Source organism: Lithobates pipiens, unplaced genomic scaffold, assembly GCF_037356315.1.
Source record: "Lithobates pipiens isolate NorthernLeopardFrog02 unplaced genomic scaffold, aLitPip1_a1.2 Scaffold_23, whole genome shotgun sequence".
In the NCBI taxonomy this organism is placed as follows: domain Eukaryota; kingdom Metazoa; phylum Chordata; class Amphibia; order Anura; family Ranidae; genus Lithobates; species Lithobates pipiens.
The window spans coordinates 44676394-44704084 of record NW_027507785.1 but is presented as its reverse complement, the minus strand read 5'-3'; the positions used below and the strand labels follow the sequence as shown (position 1 = coordinate 44704084).

General features: G+C 48.3%; 1 protein-coding gene across 1 annotated transcript; it reads right to left on the bottom strand.

Annotated features, from left to right (window-relative positions):
- Positions 1-457: 457 nt before the first annotated feature.
- LOC143927104 (galectin-1-like) lies at positions 458-21934 on the bottom strand. Its single transcript, XM_077451059.1, has 4 exons — positions 21923-21934; positions 11396-11463; positions 6546-6717; positions 458-714 (listed from the first exon to the last, which is right to left on the bottom strand). Exons 1-4 carry the CDS (start codon positions 21932-21934, stop codon positions 571-573), a joined length of 396 nt encoding a protein of 131 aa, XP_077307185.1. The 3' UTR covers positions 458-570.
- Between the last annotated feature and the right edge of the window lie 5757 nt (positions 21935-27691).

Below are 27691 nucleotides of genomic sequence, written 5' to 3'. Positions count from 1 at the left end.
AAGGTACTGGAGAGGCGGGGCAGCTATAATTTTGGGATATTTAAAAAAAAAACACAGATTTTTACATACTGTCCCTGGCTTTATTGAGGCTGGCAACCCTAATGGGGCCCCTTAGTGGCACGGGGCCCTCGGGCAGTGCCCGAGTGCCCGAATGGTCAGTCCGCCCCTGCCTCCGACTTTACAAGTCGTCCCTCTGCACTGCACTCCGATGCTCTGGAATGACGATCTACTAGACTGGGATTTACCAATCGCCTGTCCGCGATCTTCCGGTTGCTGATCAGCAATTCAGTTGGAAGTCAGTTTGATGCTAAATAATAAAATGATTGGATTGATCGGACACAATAGAGCTCATTGGATTTTATTTGAAATGTAAGTAAAGTAAAGGAAAAGCACAAAGTATGATTACATGAGCCGCAAGGATGCTGATTGGAAGCGGAGGAGGGGAGGTTGGGTGGGTTACAAAGCAGAATTAAAGAATTATTTTTTTCTTTTTCATCCACTATGGCCATTTTCACGGAGCCTGGTGGATGTGGGCACGTGGGACAAACCGCTCCTCTGTTGCCGGATTCTTTATTTTACGATGACGGACTTGAGATGGAGGTTCTTCACGGCCAAGTATGGGGTCCCCTTAAACGGAAAGCGGATTGGAAAGGAGAGAGGATTTCCGGCAGGTAATTCTACGAGGATCTTGTCTTTCTCAAGCTGGAAGCAAACCTGTAAGAGAAGAGGCGGCGGCACAGCGTCAGCTTGCTGGGATATAAAAAGTCATTGAGTGTTGGGCGTAGAGAAAAAGCCTTCAACACAAATATCTTTTCATAATATGATATGTACATGTAGCTTATCTTATGTACTCTCTACTTATGTGTTGCAGAAAATTTGTTAATGGAAGGGAAAAATGGAGGGATGTGCTTCTGTGTTGCAATAATTTAGTGACAGGGTCTATGAGGACCAGTGGCGGTGCGTTGACAAGGGCGCACAGGCCCCGCCCCCTCTCTCCAACCACCCCCTCTATCACCAATAGATAGATTCATGCACTGCATGAATCTATCTATGGCCGCCTTTTCAGACGCTGGGCGCCTGAATTACAGCGGCGGGGTATTTTATTTTTTATATATATATATATTTTTTAAGCACCTGATTAGAGCCATAGGCTCTAATAGGCATCAAAAAAGGTGAACGGTTCACTCAACTGTGTTAGAAAAGCAAATGAATATTCGCTTTCCTAACACTGAACCGCCTTTCCGCCAAACAGGTCCAATCAGGTGCTCGGGTCTGTTGCCTGTCACCTGATTGGATTTGATTAGCTGAAACAACAGGCATTGTGATTGGACACCTATCAGGCATCCAATCATAGGAGAGGATGGGAGAAGACATTGAGGACATGGAGGGAAAACGTTCGCCGCCGTCACCTGCTACCCCAATGAGACAGGTTAAGTGCTGGGCAGACGACGGGCGGGGGGGGACACAGTAGAGCATTTGATGGGCACTGTGGCTGCACTTGATGGGCACTGTGGCTGCTCTTGATGGGCACTGTGGCTGCGCTTGATGGGCACTGTGGCTGCGCTTGATGGGCACTGTGGCTGCTCTTGATGGGCACTGTGGCTGCTCTTGATGGGCACTGTGGCTGCGCTTGATGGGCACTGTGGCTGCTCTTGATGGGCACTGTGGCTGCTCTTGATGGGCACTGTGGCGGCGCTTGATGGGCACTGTGGCTGCTCTTGATGGGCACTGTGGCGGCGCTTGATGGGCACTGTGGCTGCTCTTGATGGGCACTGTGGCTGCTCTTGATGCGCACTGTGGCTGCTCTTGATGGGCACTGTGGCGGCGCTTGATGGGCACTGTGGCTGCTCTTGATGGGCACTGTGGCTGCTCTTGATGGGCACTGTGGCTGCTCTTGATGGGCACTGTGGCGGCGCTTGATGGGCACTGTGGCGGCGCTTGATGGGCACAGTGGCGGCATATGATGGGCACAGTGGCGGCGTTTGATGACACAGTGGCTGCATTTGATGGTGCATTGAGGCTGAAATTGATGGTTTTTGTTTTTGCGCCCCCCCCCCCTCAAAACAATTGATCACTAGCCACCACTGATGAGGATGGTGTATCTCTCACCTAGAATAATTATTATTATTATACATGATTTATATAGAGCCAACAGTTTACGCAGCGCTTTACAATGTAGAGTGGGGACAGCACAATTACAGTACAGTTCAATACAGAAGGTACTGGAGGGCCCCGCTTGTAGAGCTTACATTCTAGTAGGAAGGGGGTGGGGATACAAAAGGTAATAGCTGCAGAGAATAATTTTATGGGGGTGGCTCGGGGACAGTTGTTAGGTGGGGTGTGGGATCGGCTTCAGCTGAATAAATGAGTTTTCAGGTATCTCCTAAAGGTGGACGGGGTAGGAGCTGATCAGATATACTTGGGCAGGGAGTTCCAGAGGATGGGAGAGGCTCTGGATAAGTCCTGAAAGTGGACAGGGTAGGGGCTGATTGGATATACTGGGGCAGGGAGTTCCAGAGGATGGGAGAGGCTCTGGAGAAGTCCTGAAGGTGGACAGGGTAGGGGCTGATCGGATATACTGGGGCAGGGAGTTCCAGAGGATGGGAGAGGCTCTGGAGAAGTCCTGAAGGTGGACAGGGTAGGGGCTGATCGGATATACTGGGGCAGGGAGTTCCAGAGGATAGGAGAGGCTCTGGAGAAGTCCTGAAGGTGGACAGGGTAGGGGCTGATCGGATATACTGGGGCTGGGAGTTCCAGAGGATGGGAGAGGCACTGGAGAAGTCCTAAAGGTGGACAGGGTAGCGGCTGATCGGATATACTGGGGCAGGGAGTTCCAGAGGATGGGAGAGGCTCTGGAGAAGTCCTGAAGGCGAGCATGGGAGGAGGTAACAAGGGAGCTAGAAAGCAGGAGGTCCTGGGAGGAGCGGAGGGCACGATTTGGGCGATATCTGCAGATGAGGTTGGTGATGTAGATGGGGGCGATGTTGTGGATGGCTTTGTATGTTATGTTTAGCATTTTGAATTTTACACGGTGGGGGAGGGGAAGCCAGTGAAGGGATTGGCAGGGAGGGGCGGCAGTCACGGAAAGATTAGTGCGGTGTATTACTCTAGCAGCGGCATTCATAATAGACTGAAGGGGGGAGGAGCCTGTGTAAGGGTAGACCATTAAAGCGGTTCTTCACCCTAAAGGGGAAGTTCCGCTAGTATTATCCCTCCCCCCTCTGGTGCCACAATCGGCACCTTTCGGGGGGGAGGGGGGTGCAGTTACCTGGATAATCCAGGTAACTGCACCCACTTCCGGCCAGACCGCCGCATGGCTCCGCCCACCGCCGCATGGCTCTGCCCCCGCCCCCCGTTGTGTTCTGGGAAACACACAGTTCCCAGAGACACAGCGGGGAACCAGCGCAGCGCGACTCGCGCAATGCGCAGTAGGGAACCGGGCAGTGAAGCCCTCTTGCTTCACTTCCCGATTCCCTGACAGAGGATGGCGGCGGTGGCTGCAGCGAGACGAGCGATCGCTCGTCATCTGCCGCCGACATCGCTGGAACCTGGGACAGGTAAGTGTGATATTATTAAAAGTCAGCAGCTGCAATATTAGTAGCTGCTGGCTTTTAATATTTTTTTTTTTTGTGCAGCTCCTCTTTAAGAAGAGAGTTGCAGTAGTCAAGGTGGGAAAAATTAAAGGAGTGAATAAGTTGCTTTGTGGTGTCATTAGTCAGGAAGGTGGAATTCTGGAGATGTTGTGGAGGTGAAGGCGGCAGGATTCAGCCGGTGATTGGATGTGGGGGCTGAAGGAGAGGTTAGAGTCAAGGATAACACCCAGGACCCTGGAATGTGTGGAGGGACCAATGGTTGTGTTGTTGATATTAATGGTGAATTCACAGGGGGGGGGGGGTCGGGAAGGAGTAAATGTTACAAGCTCAGTTTAAGCCCTTGTACACACGATCAGAGATTCCGACAACCAAATCCGTCGGATTTTGTCAGACGGATTTTGTCCGAAACTATTGCATACACGCGGTCGGACGAAGTTGACGGAAAATCCGATCGTTCAGAACGTGACGACGTTATTTCGTTACGACGGGACTACGTTCAGGCTAGTAGCCAATAGCTTTGATGTAGAAATTTGATCTGAGCATGCGTGGCACTTTGTCCGATCGGAGCATTTTGTCGGAAAATATTTCCGGCAAGTTGGAAAATTTGGTCCGACGGATATTCCGACGGAAACAGTCCGATGTAGACCACACACAGTCGGAATATGCGACAAAACGCTCCGATCGGACACATTCCGACGGAATCTCCGATCGTGTGTACAAGGGCTTAGAAAGATTGAGTTGGAGGAAGTGGTGTGACATCCATACCGATATGTCATTCAGTAAGTTGGAGATCGGTGAGGAGATGGAGGGGGTGATTTGAGTTGTGGAGAGATAGATCTGGGTGTTGTCAGCATAGAGGTGGTATTGGAAACCATGGGAGGTCATCAACTGGCCCAGGGAAGAGGTATAGAGAGACAGGCATGTACTGGCCATTGGGACTACCGGGAGTTTCCCGGTAGGCCGATGGCTCAGTGGGCCACTCTGATGTAAGTGGGTGCTGATGGTACATTCTGATGTAAGGGGGGTGCTGCTGGGACACTCTGATGTAAGGGGGCTGGTAATGGGACACTCTGATGTAAGGGGGCTGGTGATGGGACACTCTGATGTAAGGGGGCTGCTGCTGGGACACTCTGATGTAAGGGGGCTGGTAATGGGACACTCTGATGTAAGGGGGCTGCTGATGGGACACTCTGATGTAAGGGGGCTGGTAATGGGACACTCTGATGTAAGGGGGCTGGTGATGGGACACTCTGATGTAAGGGGGCTGGTGATGGGACACTCTGATGTAAGGGGGCTGCTGATGGGACATTCTGATGTAAGGGGGCTGCTGCTGGGACACTCTGATGTAAGGGGGCTGCTGATGGGACATTCTGATGTAAGGGGGCTGGTAATGGGACACTCTGATGTAAGGGGGCTGCTGATGGGACACTCTGATGTAAGGGGGTGCTGATGGGACACTCTGATGTAAGGGTCTGCTCATGGGACACTCTGATGTAAGGGGGCTGATGATGGGACACTCTGATGTAAGGGGGCTGCTGATGGGACACTCTGATGTAAGGGGGTTGGTAATGGGACACTCTGATGTAAGCAAGTCCCAGTCCAGCCCTGTAGAGAGAGAATAGGAGGGGCCCAAGGACAGAGTCTTGGGGTACCCCAACAGAAAGATGAAGAGGAGCGGAGGAGATGGAGTTGTAAGTGACACTGAAAGTGTTCTGAGATAGGTAGGAGGAGAACCAGGATAAAGCAGAATCATGGAGGGCAAGGGAGTGTAATTTGCTGAGGAGGAGCGGGTGGTCAACTGTGTTGAAGGCATTTCTAAATAAAATGTTGCATGAAAAATTTCACAAGCCAATAATTCTGACAATCAGTAACCTGACCAAAAGGAACCATTCACTAAGCGGTATATCATAGCACACAATGGCACCATGATGGAATCCATTGGATCTCTCTATGTGGGAGGTTCTCATCCTTCATAGAATGAGCTGAATGGCTATATACCCTTCACCCAAGCCTTCGCTGGCTGCCTACTGCACCTTTCGGAGATGGATATGGAGTCACACATATTATGGGATTTTCTAAAACTGGAGAGTGTAAAATCTGATGCAGCTGTGCATAGAAACCAATCAACATCCAGTTTTTTTTTTTTTTGGCAAAGCCTAAGCCCTTGTACACACGGTCGGAGATTCCGACGGAATGTGTCCGATCGGACCGTTTTGTTGGATATTCCGACAGTGTGTGGTCTCCATCGGACTGTTTCCGTCGAAGTATCCGACGGACCAAGTTTTCCAACTTTTTCAGACAAAATGCTCCGATCGGACATACTCCGATCATGTGTAGAGAATATCGAAGTGCCACGCATGCTCAGATCAAATTCCTACACTAAAGCTATTGGCTACTAGCCTGAATGTAGTCCTGTCGTAACGAAATAACGTCATCACGTTCTGAACGATCGGATTTTCCGACAACTTTGTCCGACCGTGTGTATGCAACAGTTTCGGACAAAATCCGACGGATTTGGTTGTCGGAATGTCCGACCCGTGTGTACAAGGGCTAAGACCCGGTTCACACTGAGGCAGCACGACTTGCAGCGCGACTGCCTCAGGCGACCGGGATCCGACTTTAGCGGCGGCTTGCAAAATGACTTCTGTATAGAAGTCAATGCAAGTCGCCCCAAAAGTCGTGCAGGAACCTTTTTCTAAGTCGGAGCGACTTGAGTCACTTCCGATTAGAACCGCTCCATTGCACAGAACTGGAACGCGACTTGTCAGGCGGCTAAGTCGCCCCTGTGTGAACTCGGCTCTAATTGAACAAGCTGAAGAAGCTGATTGGCTCCCATGCACAGCTGCATCAGATTTTGCACTCTCCAGTTTTAGTAAATCAACCCCAATGTGTCCAATATGAACAGTGATGACCCATCCAACATTTGCCCCGCCCCTCCCAGTGTAGACGTACCTTGGTGTCTGATCCCTCCTGGAAGGGAAAAAAGCTTTCCTTCTGCGCCTCTTGAAAGACATTGTCCACCTTCGTGGTCAAGACTATCAGGCGGATGTCTCCAAGATAGTCAAATCGAGCATCAAAGTGTATCACATAATTCTTCTCATCTGTTCCCAAGTTTATGGAAAACCTAGAAAGACAGAAAAGGCAATTGTTCTTCTCAGCTGACCTTGTTGGATATCGAACTCAAGTCATTCACCCCACCAGTGGTCCTCCCATGGGCATCAGAGGTACTTCTGCCACTCTTAATGAAAATTCATGATAGAACATTATATTTACATTTTCTAAAATAATAAATAGAAATGAAAAAAAAAAGTATAAATAGATTATACCAGCTAATATTTTTAGAGACCTAAAACTATAATAGTTTGCTAGAAAAACATTTCTAAACAAATGGGGTCCTCGTAATACACGTCCCCTTACCACAAAATACCTGACGTGAACCTGTAGCCTGGACATCGACAAACGGTTACTTACATATTCCTAAAAAGCTGTAAGCTTTTAGCCCCCTGTACACGCGGTCGGAGATTTTGCCAACCAAATCCGTCGGATTTTGCCCGTCGGATTTAGTCTGACGGATTGTGTCCGAAACTGTTGCATACACACGGTCGGGCCAAGTTGGCGAAAAATCCGATCTTTCAGAACGTGATGACGTCATTTCGTTACGATGGGACTACGTTCAGGCTAGTAGCCAATAGCTTTGATGTAGGAATTTGATCTGAGCATGCGTGGCACTTGGTTCCGATGAAAATGCTCTACACATGATCGGATTAGGTCCGTCCGGCCCAGTTGGTCGGGAAATATTTCCAACATGTTGGAAAATTGGGTCGGACGGACGGAGATTCGGACGGAATCAGTCCGATGCATACCACACACAGTCGGATTATCTGACGACACGGTCCGATAGGACACATTCCGACAGATTCTCCGACCGTGTGTACAAGGGCTAAGATAATCCCTTACTGATATGTGTAGTTGCAGCCACTGTGGAACAATTCATCCTGGAAGTTGCCAACAGGAACAATAAAAACATTCAAGTCTTTATTAGCTTTTTGCTCTCCCATCCTACTACTAAGAGAGGGAGTATGGTGATCTGAGCTGCAGAGTCACTGTTGAAGGAAAGGAGTGACCTGCACCTAAGCAACTTCTGGGAAAGGCAGCAGGGTAAGTCTGGCTGCTGCTGGGAGAAAGAGCAGGGTGAGCTTAGTTGCTGACTCCTTGCTGGTAAAATGAGCAGGGTAAACTTAAAGGGATTGTAAAGTTAACATTTTTTTTTTTTAAAATAACAAACATGTTATACTTACCTCCACTGTGCAGCTCGTTTGGCACAGAGTGGCCCCGAACCTGCTCTTCTGGGGTCCCTCGGCGGCTGTCTCTGCTTCCTCCCACAGGTACTTCTCACGTTCATGCGAGCTCCCTCACATGGTTAGAAGCACCTGCGGGCGCGCTCCCGTGATACAGCCGGTGGCTATAGCCGCTCGCTGTATCACACGGCCCCGCCCCCCGGCGCTCCTAGTCAGTGGGTGGGATTGACAGCAGCGCGAGCCAATGGCTGCACTGCTTTCCATCCATCCACTCCATCCAATCAGCGGCCAGGCTGAGTGGTGAAGGAGGATGGCGGGGGCGAGCGCGGAATTTTCGAGGGATGAGGTAAGTAAAACGGGGTGCTTGGGGTGCCGGCAGTGTGAGATGTTTTTTCACCTTAATGCATAGAATGCATTAAGGTGAAAAAACATTTACCTTTACAACCCCTTTAACTATTGCTGGGAGAAGGAGTAGGGGGAGCTGAGCTGCTGAGTCACTGCTGGGAGAGGGAACAAGGTGAGCGGAACTTTGAGTCTCTGTTGGTTGATGGAGAGCAGGCAGAGTTGAGTCACTTCTCAGAGAGAGAGCAGGGAGAGCTGAGCTGCTGCTGAGACTGCCAAGCAGAGGCGGCTCTTTTATTAGGCAAATTAGGCAGTCGCCTAAGGTCCTTCGCTCACAGGGGCTTCGTGGATGCCTAATTTGCCTAGTTAAAGAGCCGCCTCTGAGGCTGGCAGGCAGGGATCTCGGTATCATTAGTACAGTGCCGAGTCCTGTCCGGTCTGTAAGCTGCACAATCCCCTTCAATTCGGGGCTGTGATAAGGACCAATTCTCAAGGGGACGGGAGCTCACTGACAGCTCTGGATCACAGCCAGATAGAGCCGCTCAGCAGAAACAGCGCTAACAGTTCCCCCCTCCCGCACAGGCGGGAGAGGAGAGAGAGCTGCTCCTGCTCCTGCTCCTCCTGCCCTCTCCTCCTGTGTCTGACCCGCCCACATTCCCCGACAGTGTTCTGCCTAAGAGAAGGGGATGTGTGGGTGGGAAGTTTGAAGCCCAGCAGCCAGAAGAGGAAAGATGTAGCCTGACGATCCATCCATCGGCTCCCTCCTTCTCTCTCCTGCCTCGAGGTGAGTACTCTGATGTAAGGGACACCCTTCCTCCATTCCTCCATTCCTCTCTTTATTATTTCTCTCTTTCTCCCTCCATCCCTCTCTCTTTTTTCCTTTCTCCCTCCCTCATTCAACCCCCCCTCTTTCTTTCTTTCTTACCCCCATCCCTTTCTTTCTTTCTTCCTCCTTCCCTCCACCCCTCTCTCTTTCCCTTTCTTTTTTCCTTCCCTCCCTCCATCCCTCTTTCGTTCTTTCTTCCTTTCTCTCTCTCTTCTACCACCCCTCTTTCTTTTTTTCTATCTTTCCCTCCATCCCTCTTCTTTCTTTCTTTCTTTCTTTCTTTCTTTCTTTCTTTCTTTCTTTCTTTCTTTCTTTCTTTCTTTCTTTCTTCTCTCTCTCTCTCTCTCTCTCTCTCTCTCTCTCTCTTTCTTTCTTTCTTTCCTACATTCTTTCTTTCTCCCTCCCTCCTTTCATCTCTCTTTCTTTTTTTCTTTCTTTCTCCCTCCCTCCACCCCCTCTTTTTGTTTTCTTTCTTTCTTTCTTACTCCCTATTCCTTTCTTTCTTCCTCCTTCCCTCCATCCCTCTCTCTTTCCCTTTCTTTTTCCTTCCCTCCCTCCATCCCTCTTTCGTTCTTTCTTTCTTCCTTTCTCTCTCTCTCTTCTACCCTCTCTTTCTTTTTTTTCTATCTTTCCCTCCATCACTCTTTCTTTCTTTCTTTCTTTCTTTTTTTCTTTCTTTCTCCCCATCCTTTTCTTTCTTTCTTTCTTTCTTTCTTTCTTTCTTTCTTTCTTTCTTTCTTTCTTTCTTTCTCTCTTTCTTTCTTCCCATCCCTTTCTTTCTTTCTTTCTTTCTTTCTTTCTTTCTTTCTTTCTTTCTTTCTTTCTTTCTCTCTTTCTTTCTTCCCATCCCTTTCTTTCTTTCTTTCTTTCTTTCTTTCTTTCTTTCTTTCTTTCTTTCTTTCTTTCTTTCTTTCTTTCTCTCTTTCTTTCTTTCTCCCCATCCCTTTCTTTCTTTCTTTCTTTCTTTCTCTCTTTCTTTCTCCCCATGCCTTTCTTTCTTTCTTTCTTTCTTTCTTTCTTTCTTTCTTTCTTTCTTTCTTTCTTTCTTTCTTTCTTTCTTTCTTTCTTTCTTTCTTTCTCTCCCTTTCTTTCTTTCTCTCCCTTTCTTTCTTTCTCTCCATCCCTTTCTTTTTTTCTCTCTATTTCTTTCTTTCTCTCCCTTTCTTTCTTTCTCTCCATTTCTTTCTTTCTCTCCCTTTCTTTCTTTCTCCTCATCCCTTTCTTTCTTTCTTTCTCTCCATCCCTTTCTTTCTCCCCATCCCTTTCTTTCTTTCTTTCTTTCTTTCTTTCTTTCTTTCTTTCTTTCTTTCTTTCTCTCCATCCCTTTCTTTCTCCCCATCCCTTTCTTTCTTTCTTTCTTTCTTTCTTTCTTTCTTTCTTTCTTTCTTTCTTTCTTTCTTTCTTTCTTTCTTTCTCTCCATCCCTTTCTTTCTCCCCATCCCTTTCTTTCTTTTTTCTTTCTTTCTTTCTCCCCATCCCTTTCTTTCTCCCCATCCCTTTCTTTCTTTCTCTCCATCCCTTTCCCAACCCCTCTCTCCACCTATATGGTAATGAATAGATTCATGCATAGCATGAAATTATCCATGCCCGCTGCGGCCACCACCAACAACTCATGCGTCTGCCCCTTTATAGGGCACCGGTGCATGAATTACAGTTTTTTAAGCACCTGATTAGAGCCAGAGGCTCTAATATGCTTCAAAATTGGATGGGCTTGGGATGCAGAGGATGCGCACCGATCCCACCCAGGCGTGTTACAACAGCGAATAAATATTTGCTGTTGAAACACTGATCCTCAATCCGGTCAATCAGAACCGGTTGTCAGACATGTTTTCCTATTGTCCCTGAAAAGATAAGACTCCTGATTGGCCGTTGAGGAGGAGGGAGGAAACGTAAGGTGCCGTGATGAGAGGACGAGAAGCTGCCAATCAGGGGAAGCTGCGGGTGATGGGGTAAGTGCTACCAACTGACCGGGGGAGGGGGGGACCTACTGTTTACCGCCCCCCCAAAAAAATATATTTCCACCGGCACCCACTGGGTTAGTTGTCATATTTCAGATGATGGTTGATAAGTCAGACAAGTTTTATCCAGGATGACATTTTGTCACAATGTAGAAGCAAAAATGTTTGAGCTAAATTTGCTCTGAGCAGAACAATCTGATGTTGGGTATTATTTGGGGGACCACACACCCCGAATTCCCAGTGAGGAGGGTCAGTAGGATGTACTGTACACAGAGCACACTTCTACCTTTGTAAGTTGTACTTTTGGCAGATAATTATATAATACAGAGAGCAGACGTATGTTATATAATAAAAGCCGAGGCAAGAATCTTCACCTACCTCTTACAGCCCTCCGGAATTAAGCCCCCCACCTCAACACGGTAACAAGGGCTGAAAATGTGAAATGCCTGTATGAGAGAAAGGAGAGAATTATTACACCCTGTATTATAGAGAGGGGGGATGATTATTACACCCTGTATTATAGAGAGGGGGGATGATTATTACACCCTGTATTATAGAGAGGGGGGATGATTATTACACCCTGTATTATAGAGAGGGGGGATGATTATTACACCCTGTATTATAGAGAGGGGGGATGATTATTACACCCTGTATTATAGAGAGGGGGGATGATTATTACACCCTGTATTATAGAGAGGGGGGATGATTATTACACCCTGTATTATAGAGAGGGGGGATGATTATTACACCCTGTATAATAGAGAGGGGGGTGATTATTACACCCTGTATAATAGAGAGAGGGGGGATGATTATTACACCCTGTATAATAGAGAGGGGGGATGATTATTACACCCTGTATAATAGAGAGGGGGGATGATTATTACACCCTGTATAATAGAGAGGGGGGGGGGTGATTATTACACCCTGTATAATAGAGAGGAGCATAGGTGTGCACCCCTAAGCTCAAACACACACATGCGTGCGGGCTTCTGTGTGTGTATATGTATGTGTATATATATATATATATATATATATATATATATATATATATATATATATATACACTGTATATATAAAAACACATACCACACACTTTTCTAAATATATGTAAACCATTTTTTTTTTTTTTTTGGAATAAACAGACTCTTATGTTAATGTAAACAAACACTTTATTTTTAGTTAACTTATCAAAAATGTGGTGACAGCCAGTGAGCAGTGTATGGTGAGGAGAGTCAGTGAGCAGTGTACGGTGAGGAGAGTCAGTGAGCAGTGTACGGTGAGGAGAGTCAGTGAGCAGTGTACGGTGAGGAGAGCCAGTGAGCAGTGTACGGTGAGGAGAGCCAGTGAGCAGTGTACGGTGAGGAGAGTCAGTGAGCAGTGTACGGTGAGGAGAGTCAGTGAGCAGTGTACGGTGAGGAGAGCCAGTGAGCAGTGTACGGTGAGGAGAGTCAGTGAGCAATGTACGGTGAGGAGAGTCAGTGAGCAGTGTACAGTGAGGAAAGTCAGTGAGCAGTGTACGGTGAGGAGAGTCAGTGAGCAGTGTACAGTGAGAAAAGTCAGTGAGCAGTGTACGGTGAGGAGAGCCAATGAGCAGTGTACGGTGAGGAGAGTCAGTGAGCAGTGTACGGGGAGGAGAGTCAGTGAGCAGTGTACGGTGAGGAGAGTCAGTGAGCAATGTACGGGGAGGAGAGTCAGTGAGCAGTGTACGGGGAGGAGAGTCAGTGAGCAGTGTACGGTGAGGAGAGTCAGTGAGCAGTGTACGGGGAGGAGAGTCAGTGAGCAGTGTACGGTGAGGAGAGTCAGTGAGCAGTGTACGGGGAGGAGAGTCAGTGAGCAGTGTACGGTGTGGAGAGTCAGTGAGCAGTGTACAGGGAGGAGAGTCAGTGAGCAGTGTACGGTGAGAACAGCCACTCAGTCAACAAGCATTGCTCATACCCATCAACACTACAACCAACCTATACCCACACCCAGCAACCCTATACCCACCACTGCCCAGACAATCAGTTGTTTACTCACCATTGCCCACACCTGTCAAACCTATACTCTCCATTGCCCGCACCCACCAACCTTATCCAAACCTATGCCCACACATAGCAACCCTACATCAACCTACAGTATGTCCACACCGAGCAACCCTATACCCATCACTGTCCAAATCCAGAAACCATATAGTCACACTGTACACATTCAGCAGCTCTATGCTCACCATGGTCCACATTTATCAATGCTACACCAACCTATGTCCATACCAGAAACAATATACCAGCCACTGCTCCCACCCAGCAACAATAATGTCACTACTGCCCTCGCCCAACACCCCTATACCCTCCACTGCCCTCACCCAGCAACCCTATACCTACTACTGCCCAAACCCTGTAAGCCTATACTAACCACTGGCCACACACAGCAACAGTATACCCACCAATTCCCACACCAAGCAACACTATACCCACCACTGTCCACACCCAGCAGCACGATACCCATCACTACCCACACCCGGCAGCACTATATTCACCACTACCCACACCCAGCAACATGATACTCACCTCTACCTACACCCAGCAACACTATACTCACCTCTACCCACACACAACAACACTATACCCATCACTACCCACACCCAGCAACACTATACCCATCACTACCCACACCCAACAACACTATACCCATCACTACCCACACCCAACAATAGGGATGAGCCGAACACCCCCCGGTTCGGTTCGCACCAGAACTTTCAAACGGACCCCAAATTCGTACGAACTTTAGAACCCCATTGAAGTCTATGGGACTCGAACATTCGAAATTAAAAGTGCTAATTTTAACGGCTAATATGCAAGATATTGTCCTTAAAAGGGTTTGGGGACCTGGCTCCTGCCCCAGGGGACATGGGTCAATGCCTAAAATGTTTTTAAAAATGGCCGTTTTGGCGGGAGCACTGATTTTAATGACGATTAAAATGAAACAAAAAGTGAAATATTCCTTTAAATATGGTGCCTGGGGGGTGTCTGTAGTATGCCTGTGAAGTGCCACGTGTTTCCCGTGTTTAGAACAGTCCCTGCACAAAATGACATTAAACGGAAATAACACCATTTAAAACTGCTTGCGGTTTTTAAAGTCTGGTTCCTGCAATATGGTTGAAAATCATTGAGAAAAATGGCATGGGTAGCCCTCCCTGCCCATTTCCAGCCCCTTTGGGTCTTGTACGGATATTAAGGGGAACCCTGTACCCATATTAAAAAAAGGAAATGCGTGTGGCCCCCAGGCCCTATATACTCAGAACAGCAGTATACAGGCGGTGCAAACAAGACAGGGACTGTGTAGGTTTGTTGTGTTAAGTTGAATCTGTTTGTAATTTTCAACTGGTACATTTTTAAAGTGTAGCTCCAGTCAAAAAATCTATTTTTAAGCTTTTTGGAAAACATAGGGAAGGGTTATCACCCCTGTATAATTTGTTTTGTCGCCCATCTTTTTTCATCTCACTTGCTGTTGTCTCCTTCCGTTTGCAAGTAGGAGATGTTTGTAAGTTGGATGTTTGAAAGTAGGGGCCTGCCCTATATGCTCTGCAGAAATGGCGGAACAAGTGTTGGTTTTGCCACAACATTGTAAGCCCTCAAAGTGACTCTTGGTGGGCGCTGGAGCGCCCTGCTGTGAACGATTATATTAAGAATTGTAATTACATGCCATTGTTGAACAGTGGTAGAAAAATTGACCTTTGGTGGTTGTGGTGCTGGTGCCACAACACTATAAGTCCTCACAGTTACTCTGGGTGGGCACAGGAAGGGGCCCTCCTGTGAAATATTATATCAAGAATTGTAATTACATATCCCTGTTAAACAGGGGCAGAAAAATTGGGCCTTAGGCACTGGTGCTGGTGCCACCACACTGCAACCTCTCCCATATACTCTAGTTTTATTGCAGGAATTAGCCCTGCTGCAAAGCATTGCATCAAAAATTGTAATTAAACGCCCCTGTTAAGCAGGGGCAGAAAAATTGGGCTGATGGCATCACCCAGAACCAAAAATGTTCTTCCAACATATCAGCGGAGGAGGAAGAGGATAGACAATCAACATAACAGGACAGTCACTCAGCATCAGCATAGGCAGTCTTGAAGGGATGTGGTATTTCAAAAAAAATTATTCGGTTACATCAGCTTCAGGTGCTTGGTAGCTGTGGGTGATCCAAGACTGATTCATCTTGATGAAGGTCAGTCAATCAATTGAGTCGGTGGACAGGCGCACCCTGTGATCGGTAACAAAGCCACCAGCAGCACTGAAGGTGCGTTCCGAAAGAACGCTGGGTGCAGGACAGGCCAGTAGCTCAATTGCATACTGTGCAAGCTCTGGCCAGTGATCCATCCTCAAGACCCAGTAAGCCAGAGGATTTTCGGTGGGAAAGGTGTCCAAGTCTGACCTTGCCCTTAGGTATTCCTGCACCGTGTAAATCAGACGCTGGCGATGGTTCCTGGAACCGATCATACCTTGGGGCTGCGGACTAAAAAATTGTCTGAAAGCATCAGTCAGATGGCCACCTTCTCCACCGCTCCTTCTGACTGATGCCTCAGCAACACGTTGTCCAGGACCAGGAGTTTGTAACCTCCCAGTCTCTGGGAACGCGTTGCACAGACCTTTCTGCAAGGCCTCCCGGAGATGTCTCATCCTCTGCTCCCTCGGCAACCTTACCCTTGTACCGTGGATCAAGGAGAGTGGCCAGCCAGTAATGGTCCCTCTCCTTGATCCGAAGAATACAAGGATCCTTCCGCAGGCTTTGCAGGATCAGGGAGGCAATGCAGTGTAGGTTAGCTGAGGCATTCGGTCCGGAGTCCTCTGGGTCACTAAGGACAACATGATCCGCAGCTACCTCCTCCCAGCCACGTACAAGTCCACAGGTTTCTTGGGACTGTAAATCATCCCTACAAGACTGCTGCTGCTGCTGATGCTGAGTGCCAGCCTCCACCTCCATGCTGACACAATCATCCTCCTCCTCCTCTTCCTCCTCCTCATCCTCTTCCTGTGTGATGGGTGGCACAGCAGGAACACTGTCTGGATAAAGGGGGCCTTGAGAGGCAAGGAAGTCCTCCTCTTCCTGCCTCTGTTCTGCCTCAAGTGCCCTGTCCATTATTCCACGCAGCGTATGCTCCAAGAGGTGGACAAGAGGTACAGTGTCACTGATGCATGCACTGTCACTGCTCACCATCCTTGTGGCCTCCTCAAATGGTGACAGGACAGTGCATGCATCCCTGATCATGCCCCACTGGCGTGGTGAGAAAAAACCGAGCTCCCCTGACCCTGTCCTGGTGCCGTAGTCACACAGGTACTCATTGATGGCCCTCTGCTGCGTGTGCAGCCGCTGCAGCATGGCCAACGTTGAGTTCCACCTGGTGGGCATGTCACATATAAGGCGGTACTTGGGCAGGTTCAACTCCTATTGGAGCTCAGCCAGCCGAGCACAGGCATTAAATGATCGGCGGAAAAGCACACAGACTTTCCTGGCCTGCTTCAGGACATCCTGTAAGCCTGGGTACCTGCCCAAGAACCGCTGCACCACCAGGTTAAGGATGTGAGCCACACATGACACATGGGTCAGTTGTCCCTGTCGGAGGGCGGAGAGGAGGTTGGTGCCATTGTCGCAAACCACCATTCCTGGCTTAAGCTGGCGTGGTGTCAACCACCTCTCGGCCTGCCCCTGCAGAGCTGACAAAACATCCGCCCCAGTGTGGCTCCTGTCCCCCAAACAAACCAGCGCAAGCACAGCATGGCATTGTTTTGCCTGCGTACTTGCCTAGCCCCTGGAACGCCTACGGAGCACCGCTGGTTCTGAGGACAGAGCACTGGAAGAGGCCATGGAGGAAGAAGAAGAGGAGGGGGTGGAGGAGAGAGGTGTGTCACAACCAATAGTAGCATTTTGGAGGCGTGGTGGCGGAACAACCTCCAACACTACTGCACCTTGTCCTGCATCATTCCCAGCTGCCAGAAGAGTGACCCAATGGGCCGTGCAAGACAGGTAACGTCCCTGTCCATGCCTGCTGGACCATGAGTCAGCGGTAATATGCACCTTACCACTGACCGCCCTGTCCAGCGAGGCAAGGACATTGCCTTCCACATGCTGGTAGAGAGCCGGAATCGCCTTCCGTGAGAAAAAGTGGCGTTTGGGGACCTGCCACTGAGGAACCGCACATTGTACAAACTCACGGAAGGGGGCCGAGTCTACCAACTGAAAAGGCAGCAGTTGAAGTGCTAGCAATTTAGCCAAGCTAGCATTCAACCGCTGGGCATGTGGATGGCTGGGAGTGAACTTCTTTCGCCGGTCCAGCAGCTGGGGCAGGGACATTTGCCTGCTATAATCGGACGTGGGTGTACCGCTAGCAGAGTTCCCGGAAGCACTTGGCTGTGACACACCTAATTCTACACCTTCATTCCTCTCAGAACAGGTTTCAGAGAGGACTGAAGGTCTAGTGGGGTTGGAGATGCCAGCTGATGAGGAGCAAGGAGAGGTCCGCTTTGTTCTTTGGTGTGGGTCTTTGAGGTACGCTTGCCAACGAGCTGCATGGCAGGTCAACATATGTCTGGTCAAGCATGTGGTGCCCAAGCGGCTGATGTTTTGGCCACGCGAGATACGCTTGAGACATATGTTGCAAATAGCAGCGGTGCGATCTGATGCACTCGTCTCAAAAAAAAAGGCCCACACCAAAGAACTTTTAGAATAACGCGCAGAGGCAGCGCCCTGCACAGGCGGAGCTCTGCGGTGTGATTGTCAGGAGACTCCTCAGGAGGACGTGGTGGGTCTAGGGAAGGAGTCACTGATGATGACATTGAGACGAGGGAAGACGATGCGTTGGCAGCTGCTTTGCTAGTACCCTGAGACTGGGTGAGAGAGGATGAGGAGGATGAAGAGGGCTTGGTCATCCACTCTACCAAGTCGTTGGCATGTTGCGGCTCAACATGTCCAGCTGCCGAAAAGAAGGACAAGCGTGTCCCATGGCCACGTGCTGATGACAATGCACCGCGTCCACGACCAGCACTGTTGTCTCTAGACACAGAGCCTGCTTGCCCTCTTTTATCGGCTCGCGCCTGTCTGCCTCTCCTTGCTGGCCTTCCAGACATGGTAATGGCCTGAAGGGAGTTGGGTAAAACAGCAGTTGGGTAGTGTATATTGTGCTGGAGGCACACAACACCCACTAACTCCTGCAGATGCCTTTATTATAGAACACCAGAGATAAAGGGGTATATACAGATGTATACTGTGCTGTGCTGGAGGCGCACACAACTTCCAATAACTCCTGCAGATGGCTCAAATAGAGAAGAGCTATGTAGGTGAATATAGCGGTGTGTACTGGGTACAGAGCACGCAGACAGCACGCACAAGCTCCTAACACTACTGACTGCAAGCTCTATTATAAAAGATAGATCACTAGCTATATAGGTGAGGTGAAAATAGTGGTGTATACTGCGGTCAGGGCACACAGACAATAACCACTACAGAAGAGCAAGATCGAAAATCGGCTGATAACGATCGGTGTATACTGTGTTGAAGGTACACAGAACACCCACTGCTTCAGACGCCAACACACTACACAAGGCCGCCGCGCTGGCGGCCTTATATAGTGTGGGGCGTGCACTACACAGCCTGAGCTATGATTGGCCACAGGCATCCTGCCTGTGGCCAATCATGGCTCTCCTCGCTGCTGGCGCTGTGATTGGCCAAGCATGTGGGGTCACAGTGCATGCTTGGCCAATCATGAGCCAGCAATGCACTGCGCCATCGCAATGCATTGTGGGCCGTGAGTGGCACACGTATTTGGCGCGAACGGCCCATAACGTTCGGAATTCGCCGAACGGCCGAACAGCCGATGTTCGAGTTGAATGTATGTTCGACTCGAACACGAAGCTCATCCCTACTACCCACACCCAGCAACACTATACCAACCATTGCCCACACTCAGCAACACTATACTCACCTCTACCCACACCCAGCAACACTATACAAACCACTGTCCACACCCAGCAACACTATACCCACCTCTACCCACACCCAGCAACACTATACTCACCACTATCCACACCCAGCAACACTATACTCACCACTACCCACACCCAGCAACACTATACTCACCTCTACCCACACCTAGCAACACTATACTCACCACTACCCACACTCAGCATCACTATATTTGCCACTACCCACACCCAACAAAACGATACTGACCACTACCCACACCCAGAAACACTATACAGACCACTGCCCAGACCCAGCAACACTATACTCACCACTACCCACACCCAGCAACACTATACCAACCACTACCCACACCCAGCAACACTATACTCACCTCTACCCACACCTAGCAACACTATACTCACCACTACCCACACCCAACCACACTATACTCACCTCTACCCACACCTAGCAACACTATACTCACCACTACCCACACCCAACCACACTATACTCACCACTACCCACACTCAGCAACACTATACTCACCACTATCCACACCCAACAAAACGATACTGACCACTACCCACACCCAGCAACACTATACAGACCACTGCCCACACCCAGCAACACTATATCAACCACTACCCACACCGAGCAACACTATACTCACCTCTACCCACACCTAGCAAGACTATACTCACCACTACCCACACCCAACAACACTATACTCACCACTACCCACACCCAACAACACTATACTCACCACTGCCCACACCCAGCAACACTATACTCACCACTATCCACACCCAACAAAACGATACTGACCACTACCCACACCCAGCAACACTATACTCACCTCTACCCACACCCAACAACACTATACTCACCTCTACACACACCCAGCAACACTATACTCGCCACTACCCACACCCAGCAACACTATACTGGCCACTACCCACACCCAGCAATACTATACTCACCACTACCCACACCGGGCAACACTATATCCATCACTACCCACACCCAACAACACTATACTCACCTTTACCCACACCCAGAAACACTATACCCATCACTACCCATACCCAGCAACACTATGCTGGCCAGTACCCACACCCAGCAGCACTATAACAACCACTACCCACACCCAGCAGCACGATACTCACCTTTACCAACACCCAGCAACACTACTCCCCACTACCCACACCCAGCAACACTATACTGACCACTACCCACACCCAGCAACACTATACAGAACACTGCCCACACCCAGCAACACTATACCCACCACTACCCACACCCAGCAACACTATACTGACCACTACCCACACCCAACAAAACGATACTGACCACTACCCACACCCAGCAACACTATACTCACCTCTACCCACACCTAGCAAGACTATACTCACCACTACCCACACCCAGCAACACTATACTCACCTCTACCCACACCTAGCAACACTATACTCACCACTACCCACACTCAGCAACACTATACTCACCACTATCCACACCCAACAAAACGATACTGACCACTACCCACACCCAGCAACACTATACTCACCTCTACCCACACCTAGCAAGACTATACTCACCACTACCCACACCCAGCAACACTATACAGACCACTGCCCACACCCAGCAACACTATACCCACCACTACCCACACCCAGCAACACTATACTCACCACTACCCACAGCCAGCAACACTATACCCATCACTACCCACATCCAGCAACACTATACTCACCACTGCCCACACCCAGCAACACTATACTCACCACTGACCACACCCAGCAACACTATACTAACCTCTACCCACACCCAGCAACACTACTCCCCACTACTCACACCCAGCAACACTATACTCACCACTGCCCACACCCAGCAACACTATACTGACCACTACCCACACCCAGCAACACTATACAGAACACTGCCCACACCCAGCAACACTATACCCACCACTACCCACACCCAGCAACACTATACTCACCACTACCCACACCCAACAACACTATACTCACCACTACCCACACCCAACAACACTATACTCACCACTACCCACACCCAACAACACTATACTCACCACTGCCCACAGCTAACAACACTATACTCACCACTACCCACATCCAGCAACACTATACCCGCCACTACCCACACCCAGCAACACTATACTCACCACTACCCACACCCAGCAACACTATACTGGCCACTACCCACACCCAACAACACTATACTGACCACTACCCACACCCAGCAACACTATACTCACCACTACCCACACCGGGCAACACTATATCCATCACTACCCACACCCAACAACACTATACTCACCTCTACCCACACCCAGCAACACTATACCCATCACTACCCATACCCAGCAACACTATGCTGGCCAGTACCCACACCCAGCAGCACTATACCAACCACTACCCACACCCAGCAGCACGATACTCACCTTTACCAACACCCAGCAACGCTATACTCTTTAATGCCCACATCCAGCACCAGCAGAACTATACCAATTGCTGCCCACAATGTGAAACACTAAACCAAACACTTTCCAAACCCTGCAACACTATACCCACCACTGACCTCACCCAGCAGCACTATACCAACCACTGCCCACATCAGGAAACCCTGTACCCACCCCAATGCCCCACATCCAGAAACACTATACCAACAACTGCCATCACCCAGAAAAACTATACCAACTACTGCCCACACCCAGCAACTCTATACCCTTGAATGCCCACACCAAGCAACACTATGCCCACCACTGCCCAAACCCATCAAAGTTATTCCAGCCTATGCCCTCACCCTGCAATACTATTCCAACCACTACTCATACCCAACAGCACTATATGCACTGCCCACACCCAGCAGCACTACACCCACCACTGCTTATAGCCCACAGAACCCATTTGTTCAGCTTTTGCAGCTTCTATCGGCGCTCATACTCACATTATCTGCCATCTTGCTTCCTTATCAAACAAACTTGTGAACAGGCGCACCTGTACCCCTTCATATATAGGAGGTCTGCTGGAGGTGGAACCAGTCATGTTGAAGGGATCACACCGCCCAGTGCTCCCTGGACTTGGTATTGTTCCAGAACTGCTCATTACAGAGAACTAATAAAATGTGAATGATAACTAATAAAATGTTGATATGGTGTTAATGAGCATGGATCACATGGAGGTCATGTGGGGTGTCACCACTCACCACAAACACCAAGGGGGCAAAAGATGACTTTTTCTCAAAGTCATTTCTACAACACAAAGTAACAATTTACATTACCTTATACACATTGCATCACATAAAAACGCCAAGACTGGACAAACATCTTCTGTACTGCTCTGATCTGAAGTAAAATTGCATTGCATTCTAATAGTGATGAGGACAGCAGGTGATTATCCTGTCTGGGCAGACTGGGCAGACTATTGAAGTACGGCAATGTATAACGCAGCATTGGAAACAGAACACAGATCCGCCATGAAACGTTCCCGTTACTGTTGATACAAAGTCTGAATTGGCTTCACAAATAGGGATGAGCCCGATGTTCGAGTCAATCGCAAGTTCGACTCGAACATCGGGTGTTCACCTGTTCGCCGAAATAGCGAACAATTTGGGGTGTTCGTGGCAAATTCGAAAGCCGCGGAACACCCTTTAAAAGTCTATGGGAGAAATCAAAAGTGCTCATTTTAAAGGCTAATATGCATGGTATTGTCATAAAAAGTGTCTGGGGACCCGGGTCCTGCCCCGGGGGACATGTATCAATGCAAAACAAAGCTTTAAAAACGTCAGTTTCTTCGGGAGTAGTGATTTTAATAATGTTTAAAGTGAAACCGTAAAAGTTAAATATTCCTTTAAATTTTGTACCTGGGGGGTGTCTATAGTATGCCTGTAAAGTGGTGCATTTTTCCCGTATTTACAACAGTCCCTGCACAAAATTAAATTTCTGAAGGAAAAAAAGTAATTTAAAAGTACTCGCTGCTGTAATCAATTGTCGATCCCAGCAATACACATAAAAGTCATTGAAAAAAACCAGCATTACCAGGCCCTTTGGGTCTGGTATGAATATTAAGGGGAACCCCGAACCAAAATGTAAAAAAATTAATTGCGTGGGGGTCTCCTAAATTCAATACCAGGCCCTTCAGGTCTGGTATGGATATTAAGGGGAACCCCCGTGCCAAAATTTAAAAAAATGGTGTGGGTGTCCCCCCAAAAGTCCATACCAGACCCTTATCCGAGCACACAACCTGGCAGGCCGCAGGAAAAGAGGGGGGGATGAGAAAGCACCCCCCTCCTGAAGAGGGGGGGGGGCGAGAAAGCACCCCCCTCCTGAACCGTACAAGGCCAAATGCCCTCAACATGGGGAGGGTGCTTTGGGGCCCCCCAAAGCACCTTGTCCCCATGTTGATGGGGACAAGGGCCTCATCCCCACAACCCTTTCCCGGTGGTTGTGGGCGGTCTGCGGGTGGGAGGCTTATCGGAATCTGGAAGACCACTTTAACAAGGGGACTTCCAGATCCCGGCCTCCCCCCTGTGTGAAATGGTAACGGGGTACAAATGTACCTATACCATTACACAAAAAGAGGGTGAATATGGTAAAAAGACATGACAAGGCTTGGGACAAGTCCTTTATTAAAAAATATAAAAAAGCCAAATGTCCCACGAAGTCTTCTTCTTCTCTTGCTCCGCTGACGGACCGAAAAAGAAAAAAAATCTGCACGTCGTCGCCGATCCGCCTTCATGGGAGGCACCCACCGTAATGACGTCCTCTCAGGTGACAGTTCTTTTATAACTGAGGGCGGGGCCACATGGTGATATTGCCGGGTTACCCCCACCCCCCTCTGACGCACGGGGACATCCCTATGGCTTACCCATAGCGTCAGAGGGGGCAAAGCCACCCGGTGATGTAACAGGTGGCCTCGCCTCCTCTGACGCTACGGGGAAGCCATAGGGATGGCGACATTTTTTTTTAAAATTTTTTTAATAAAAGACTTGTTAAAGGGGCTTCCAGATTCCGATTGGCCGCAGACCCCCACAATCACCGGGCAAGGGTTTTGGGGATGAGGCCCTTGTCCTCATCAACAAGGTGCTTCCGGGGGCTACCCAAAGCACCCTCCCAATATTGAGGGCATGTGGCCTGGTACGGTTCAAGAGGGCGGGGGACCGTTCTCTCATCCCCCCTCTTTTCCTGTGGCTTGCCAGGTTACGTGCTCGGATAAGGGTCTGGTATGGATTTTTGGGGGGACCCCCATGCCATTTTTTACAATTTTGGCGCAGGTTTCCCCTTAAAATCCATACCAGACCTGAAGGGTTTGGTATGGATTTTAAGGGGGAACCCCCACGCCACTTTTTTTGGCACGGATTTTCCCTTGAAATTCATACCAGACCTGAAGGGCCTGGTATGGAATTTGGGGGGCCCCCCCACGCATTTTTCTTTTTTTTTAAATTTTTGTTCGGGGTTCCCCTTTATATTCATACCAGACCAAAAGGACCTGGTAATGGACTGTAGGGGAATCCCAATGCCGTTTGACTTTCATGTGTCCAATCCCATGACTTTTATGTGTATTGCTGGGACCGACAATTCATTATAGCCGAGAGTACTTTTAAATTACCTTTTTTCCTTTAGAAATGTAATTTTGTGCAGGGACTGTTGTAAACACGGGAAACATGCGACACTTTACAGGCAAACTATAGACACCCCCCAGATAGGAAATTTAAAGGAATATTTCACTTTTATTGTTTCACTTTAAGCATTATTAAAATCACTGCTCCTGAAAAAAAAACTGCTGTTTTTAAAACTTTTTTTTTGCATTGCTACATGTCCCCTGGGGCAGGACCCGGGTCCCCAAACACTTTTTATGACAATAACTTGCATATAAGCCTTTACAATTAGCACTTTTGATTATTCATGTCCCATAGACTTTAACGGGGTTCGAACAAATTTTTTGCCTGCTCGCATATTCTGTTGCGAACCGAACCCGGGGGGGGGGTGTTCAGCTCATCACTAATGAAGACATACTTACAGTCGGAAACCATAAAAACCTAAAGGGCATTTATGACCACAAAAACATCAATAAATACATCATTAATTTCAACAATAAAACTCGCTGCGCAACTTCTATGAGCATCAGATCTTCATCTGAAATCAGCACAATGAGGAAGTTAATAATTGTAGCTTCAGGTCAATGTGGAGAAGTTCTAGAGAAGTGATAACAGACAGCGAGCTCCTGAGAAGTGACCTCTCTTCCCCCCCCCCCACTTCTCTGGAAATGAGACATCCAACCAGGGCCAGGACAAGGGGTGGGCAGGAGGCTCGGCTGCCCCGGGCGCAATGGTTTATTGCAGGGATAAGGGTGTCCTGACCCTAACCCTAAGGGAAGGGGGGAACACAGTTTGGCATCTTTGCCCTGGGCACCGGATGATCTTTTTCCGACTCTGATGGCAGCACAAAGCTGTCTGGGAACAGCTGCGGGGAGTGGGAGCAGGAGGATTACATAGACAGTGGAATTGCACCATATATGAAACACAACATATAAAAATATATATCTCTGACACCTACTGTAGTGCTGTACAGAGAACACTGAGCCAGTCACATCAGTCTCTGTACCAGAGGAGCTTACACTCTAATATTCCCTCACAATTACACACTATTATTCTTATATAGTATCTTTATATAGCTTTGACATATTCCGTAGTGTGTATTACCCCCCCCCCATGCGATGAGGTAGGTTCTTGGCTCCAGAAGTGGCCACGGATTATATGGAGCAGCCAGTTCTGATGGTTTCCAACACCAGCGCATCAGATAAGAGCAGAACAGAAGAAGTTTTTTCCAGTGTTTTCAAGTGTTATGCCGCGTACACACGGTCGGAATGTCCGACCACAAATGTTCGGTGGGAGCTTGTTGTCGGAAATTCCAACCCTGTGTATTCTCCATCAGATATTTTTCGACAAACAAAATTTGAGATCTGGATCTCAAATTTTCCGACAACAAAATCCGTTCTCGTAAATTCCGAGCGTGTGTACACAATTCCGACGCACAAAATTTCCACGCATGCTCTGAATCAATTACGAGACGGAAATGCTCGGTCTGGTAAAACTAGCGTTCGTAATGGAGATAACACATTCCTCACGCTTCCAATTTTGAAATGCAGCGCATTCTCTTCTTCTATATAACGCTAGAATAATAGAGTTGTTTTGCTGCTGATATTCGCATTAAATATTCTGACAAACTGATTTCTTTATTATTTCTCGTGATCTCCTGAATTTTTTTTTTTCCGTCAGATCTCCATAATAATGTTTTTAATTTTTGTTTATAGTGATCTTTTTTTTTTATTTAGATTTTTTTTATCAAGAGCTCCTGCTTTTTTTTTTATTTTTTTTTCCCTAGTACTCTCCATAATATTGTTTTTCGTTACGTGTGTCAAGCTACCACAGCAGCATTATTATCTTGTATTTTTTAACCTCAAGGAGATTGGTTGGTGTTGGTGTCCCTTGTTAATTTGACATTGCATTTTGGAAATGTACCTGCCTGCTCACAAACAAACTGTCCTTTTTGAAGTAAAACACATAGGCAAGTATTTGTGAATCCAAAATAGCCATTTATTATGGGTCATAATAAAATAAAGAGGAAGGTAACGCTGGAGAAACTGGTAAAATTGGCGAAGCCTTTGTACCCCAGGGCTAACATCAACTATTTTACAGGCAAAACTGGTAGCCTGAGGAGTCCATATAATAGTGAGCACAATCCGGTCCAGGACTCAGAGAGATCAGGAACAGCAGCTGATGACATATATGTTCCCAGGCTGTGGTCATACAACAGCATGCTTCTTTTGTCAGACCAGACTGAACCCAGGCCATCACACTTGTCTTCCTTCCACTCTTCCTTCCAGGCTTGGTTCCAGGCTGTGATGTTGGAGTTGAGGTAGGAGGTGGAAGTGAAGGAGGAGGATGGTCAAACTCACACAGGTGGGTTTTGGTTGTAAGTTGGCCCCTCAACGTCTTATTTAGGATCAGATACATCATTCCCTCACAGATGAGGCATTGACCCTCCTCCATTTCCAGCATTTTGCATGCAGCCATGGAGGCAAAGGCCTCTTGAAAAGTGGGGGTGGTTCTGAGGGCAGCATTAGTCTCCCGAATCAGCCCAAGCGCTGCCTCCTCCATGTTACTCCCCTCCCTGGGACTTTTTTGTGTAAGGCAGAGGGGAGGGACCTGGGATTAGGTCAGGCTACTGGGCCGAACCACCTCCTTCCTGCCACATACCCTCCTGGCTGCCAGATTCCACAGCCTCCTCCTGTCTGCCACATTCCATGCCCTCCTCCTGGCCGAGGCTTTCCTGTTTATGAAAAATGGGACATAGTTTTAATTTTTTGTTCATCACACACAATTTTCAGCTCATGACTGTTGCAAATTGAATGTTAACAAATAGAAGAGACTATCATCCTGAGCCCAGCATTTTTCATTATTGCCCCAAAATTTTTGGCCCACTACTGTCTATTGATATGTAAAACACTTTATTAAATCAGAAATTAGTGGTCAATAATATCCTCCACTTCTTCCTGGCTGGAAGGCCCAGGTTGGAAGTCGGAAGCCTCAGCTGGGGTGGAAGTAAGCATGGAAGGAAGAGTGGAAGGTAGGGTTGAGAGTGATTGCCTGACTTCAGTCTGGTCTGACAGAAAACGCAGTCTGTCACAGCACCACAGCCTGGGGACATAAATGTCA

What these genes read in the sequence shown, in the direction of transcription:
- LOC143927104 (XM_077451059.1), bottom strand. An exon ending in ATTCCGGAGGGCTGTAAGAG is followed by an intron (nt 6,718 to 11,395) that starts GTAGGTGAAGAT and finishes CTGTCTTTCTAG; the next exon opens with GTTTTCCATAAACTTGGGAA. An exon ending in AGGAGGGATCAGACACCAAG is followed by an intron (nt 715 to 6,545) that starts GTACGTCTACAC and finishes CTTCTCTTACAG; the next exon opens with GTTTGCTTCCAGCTTGAGAA.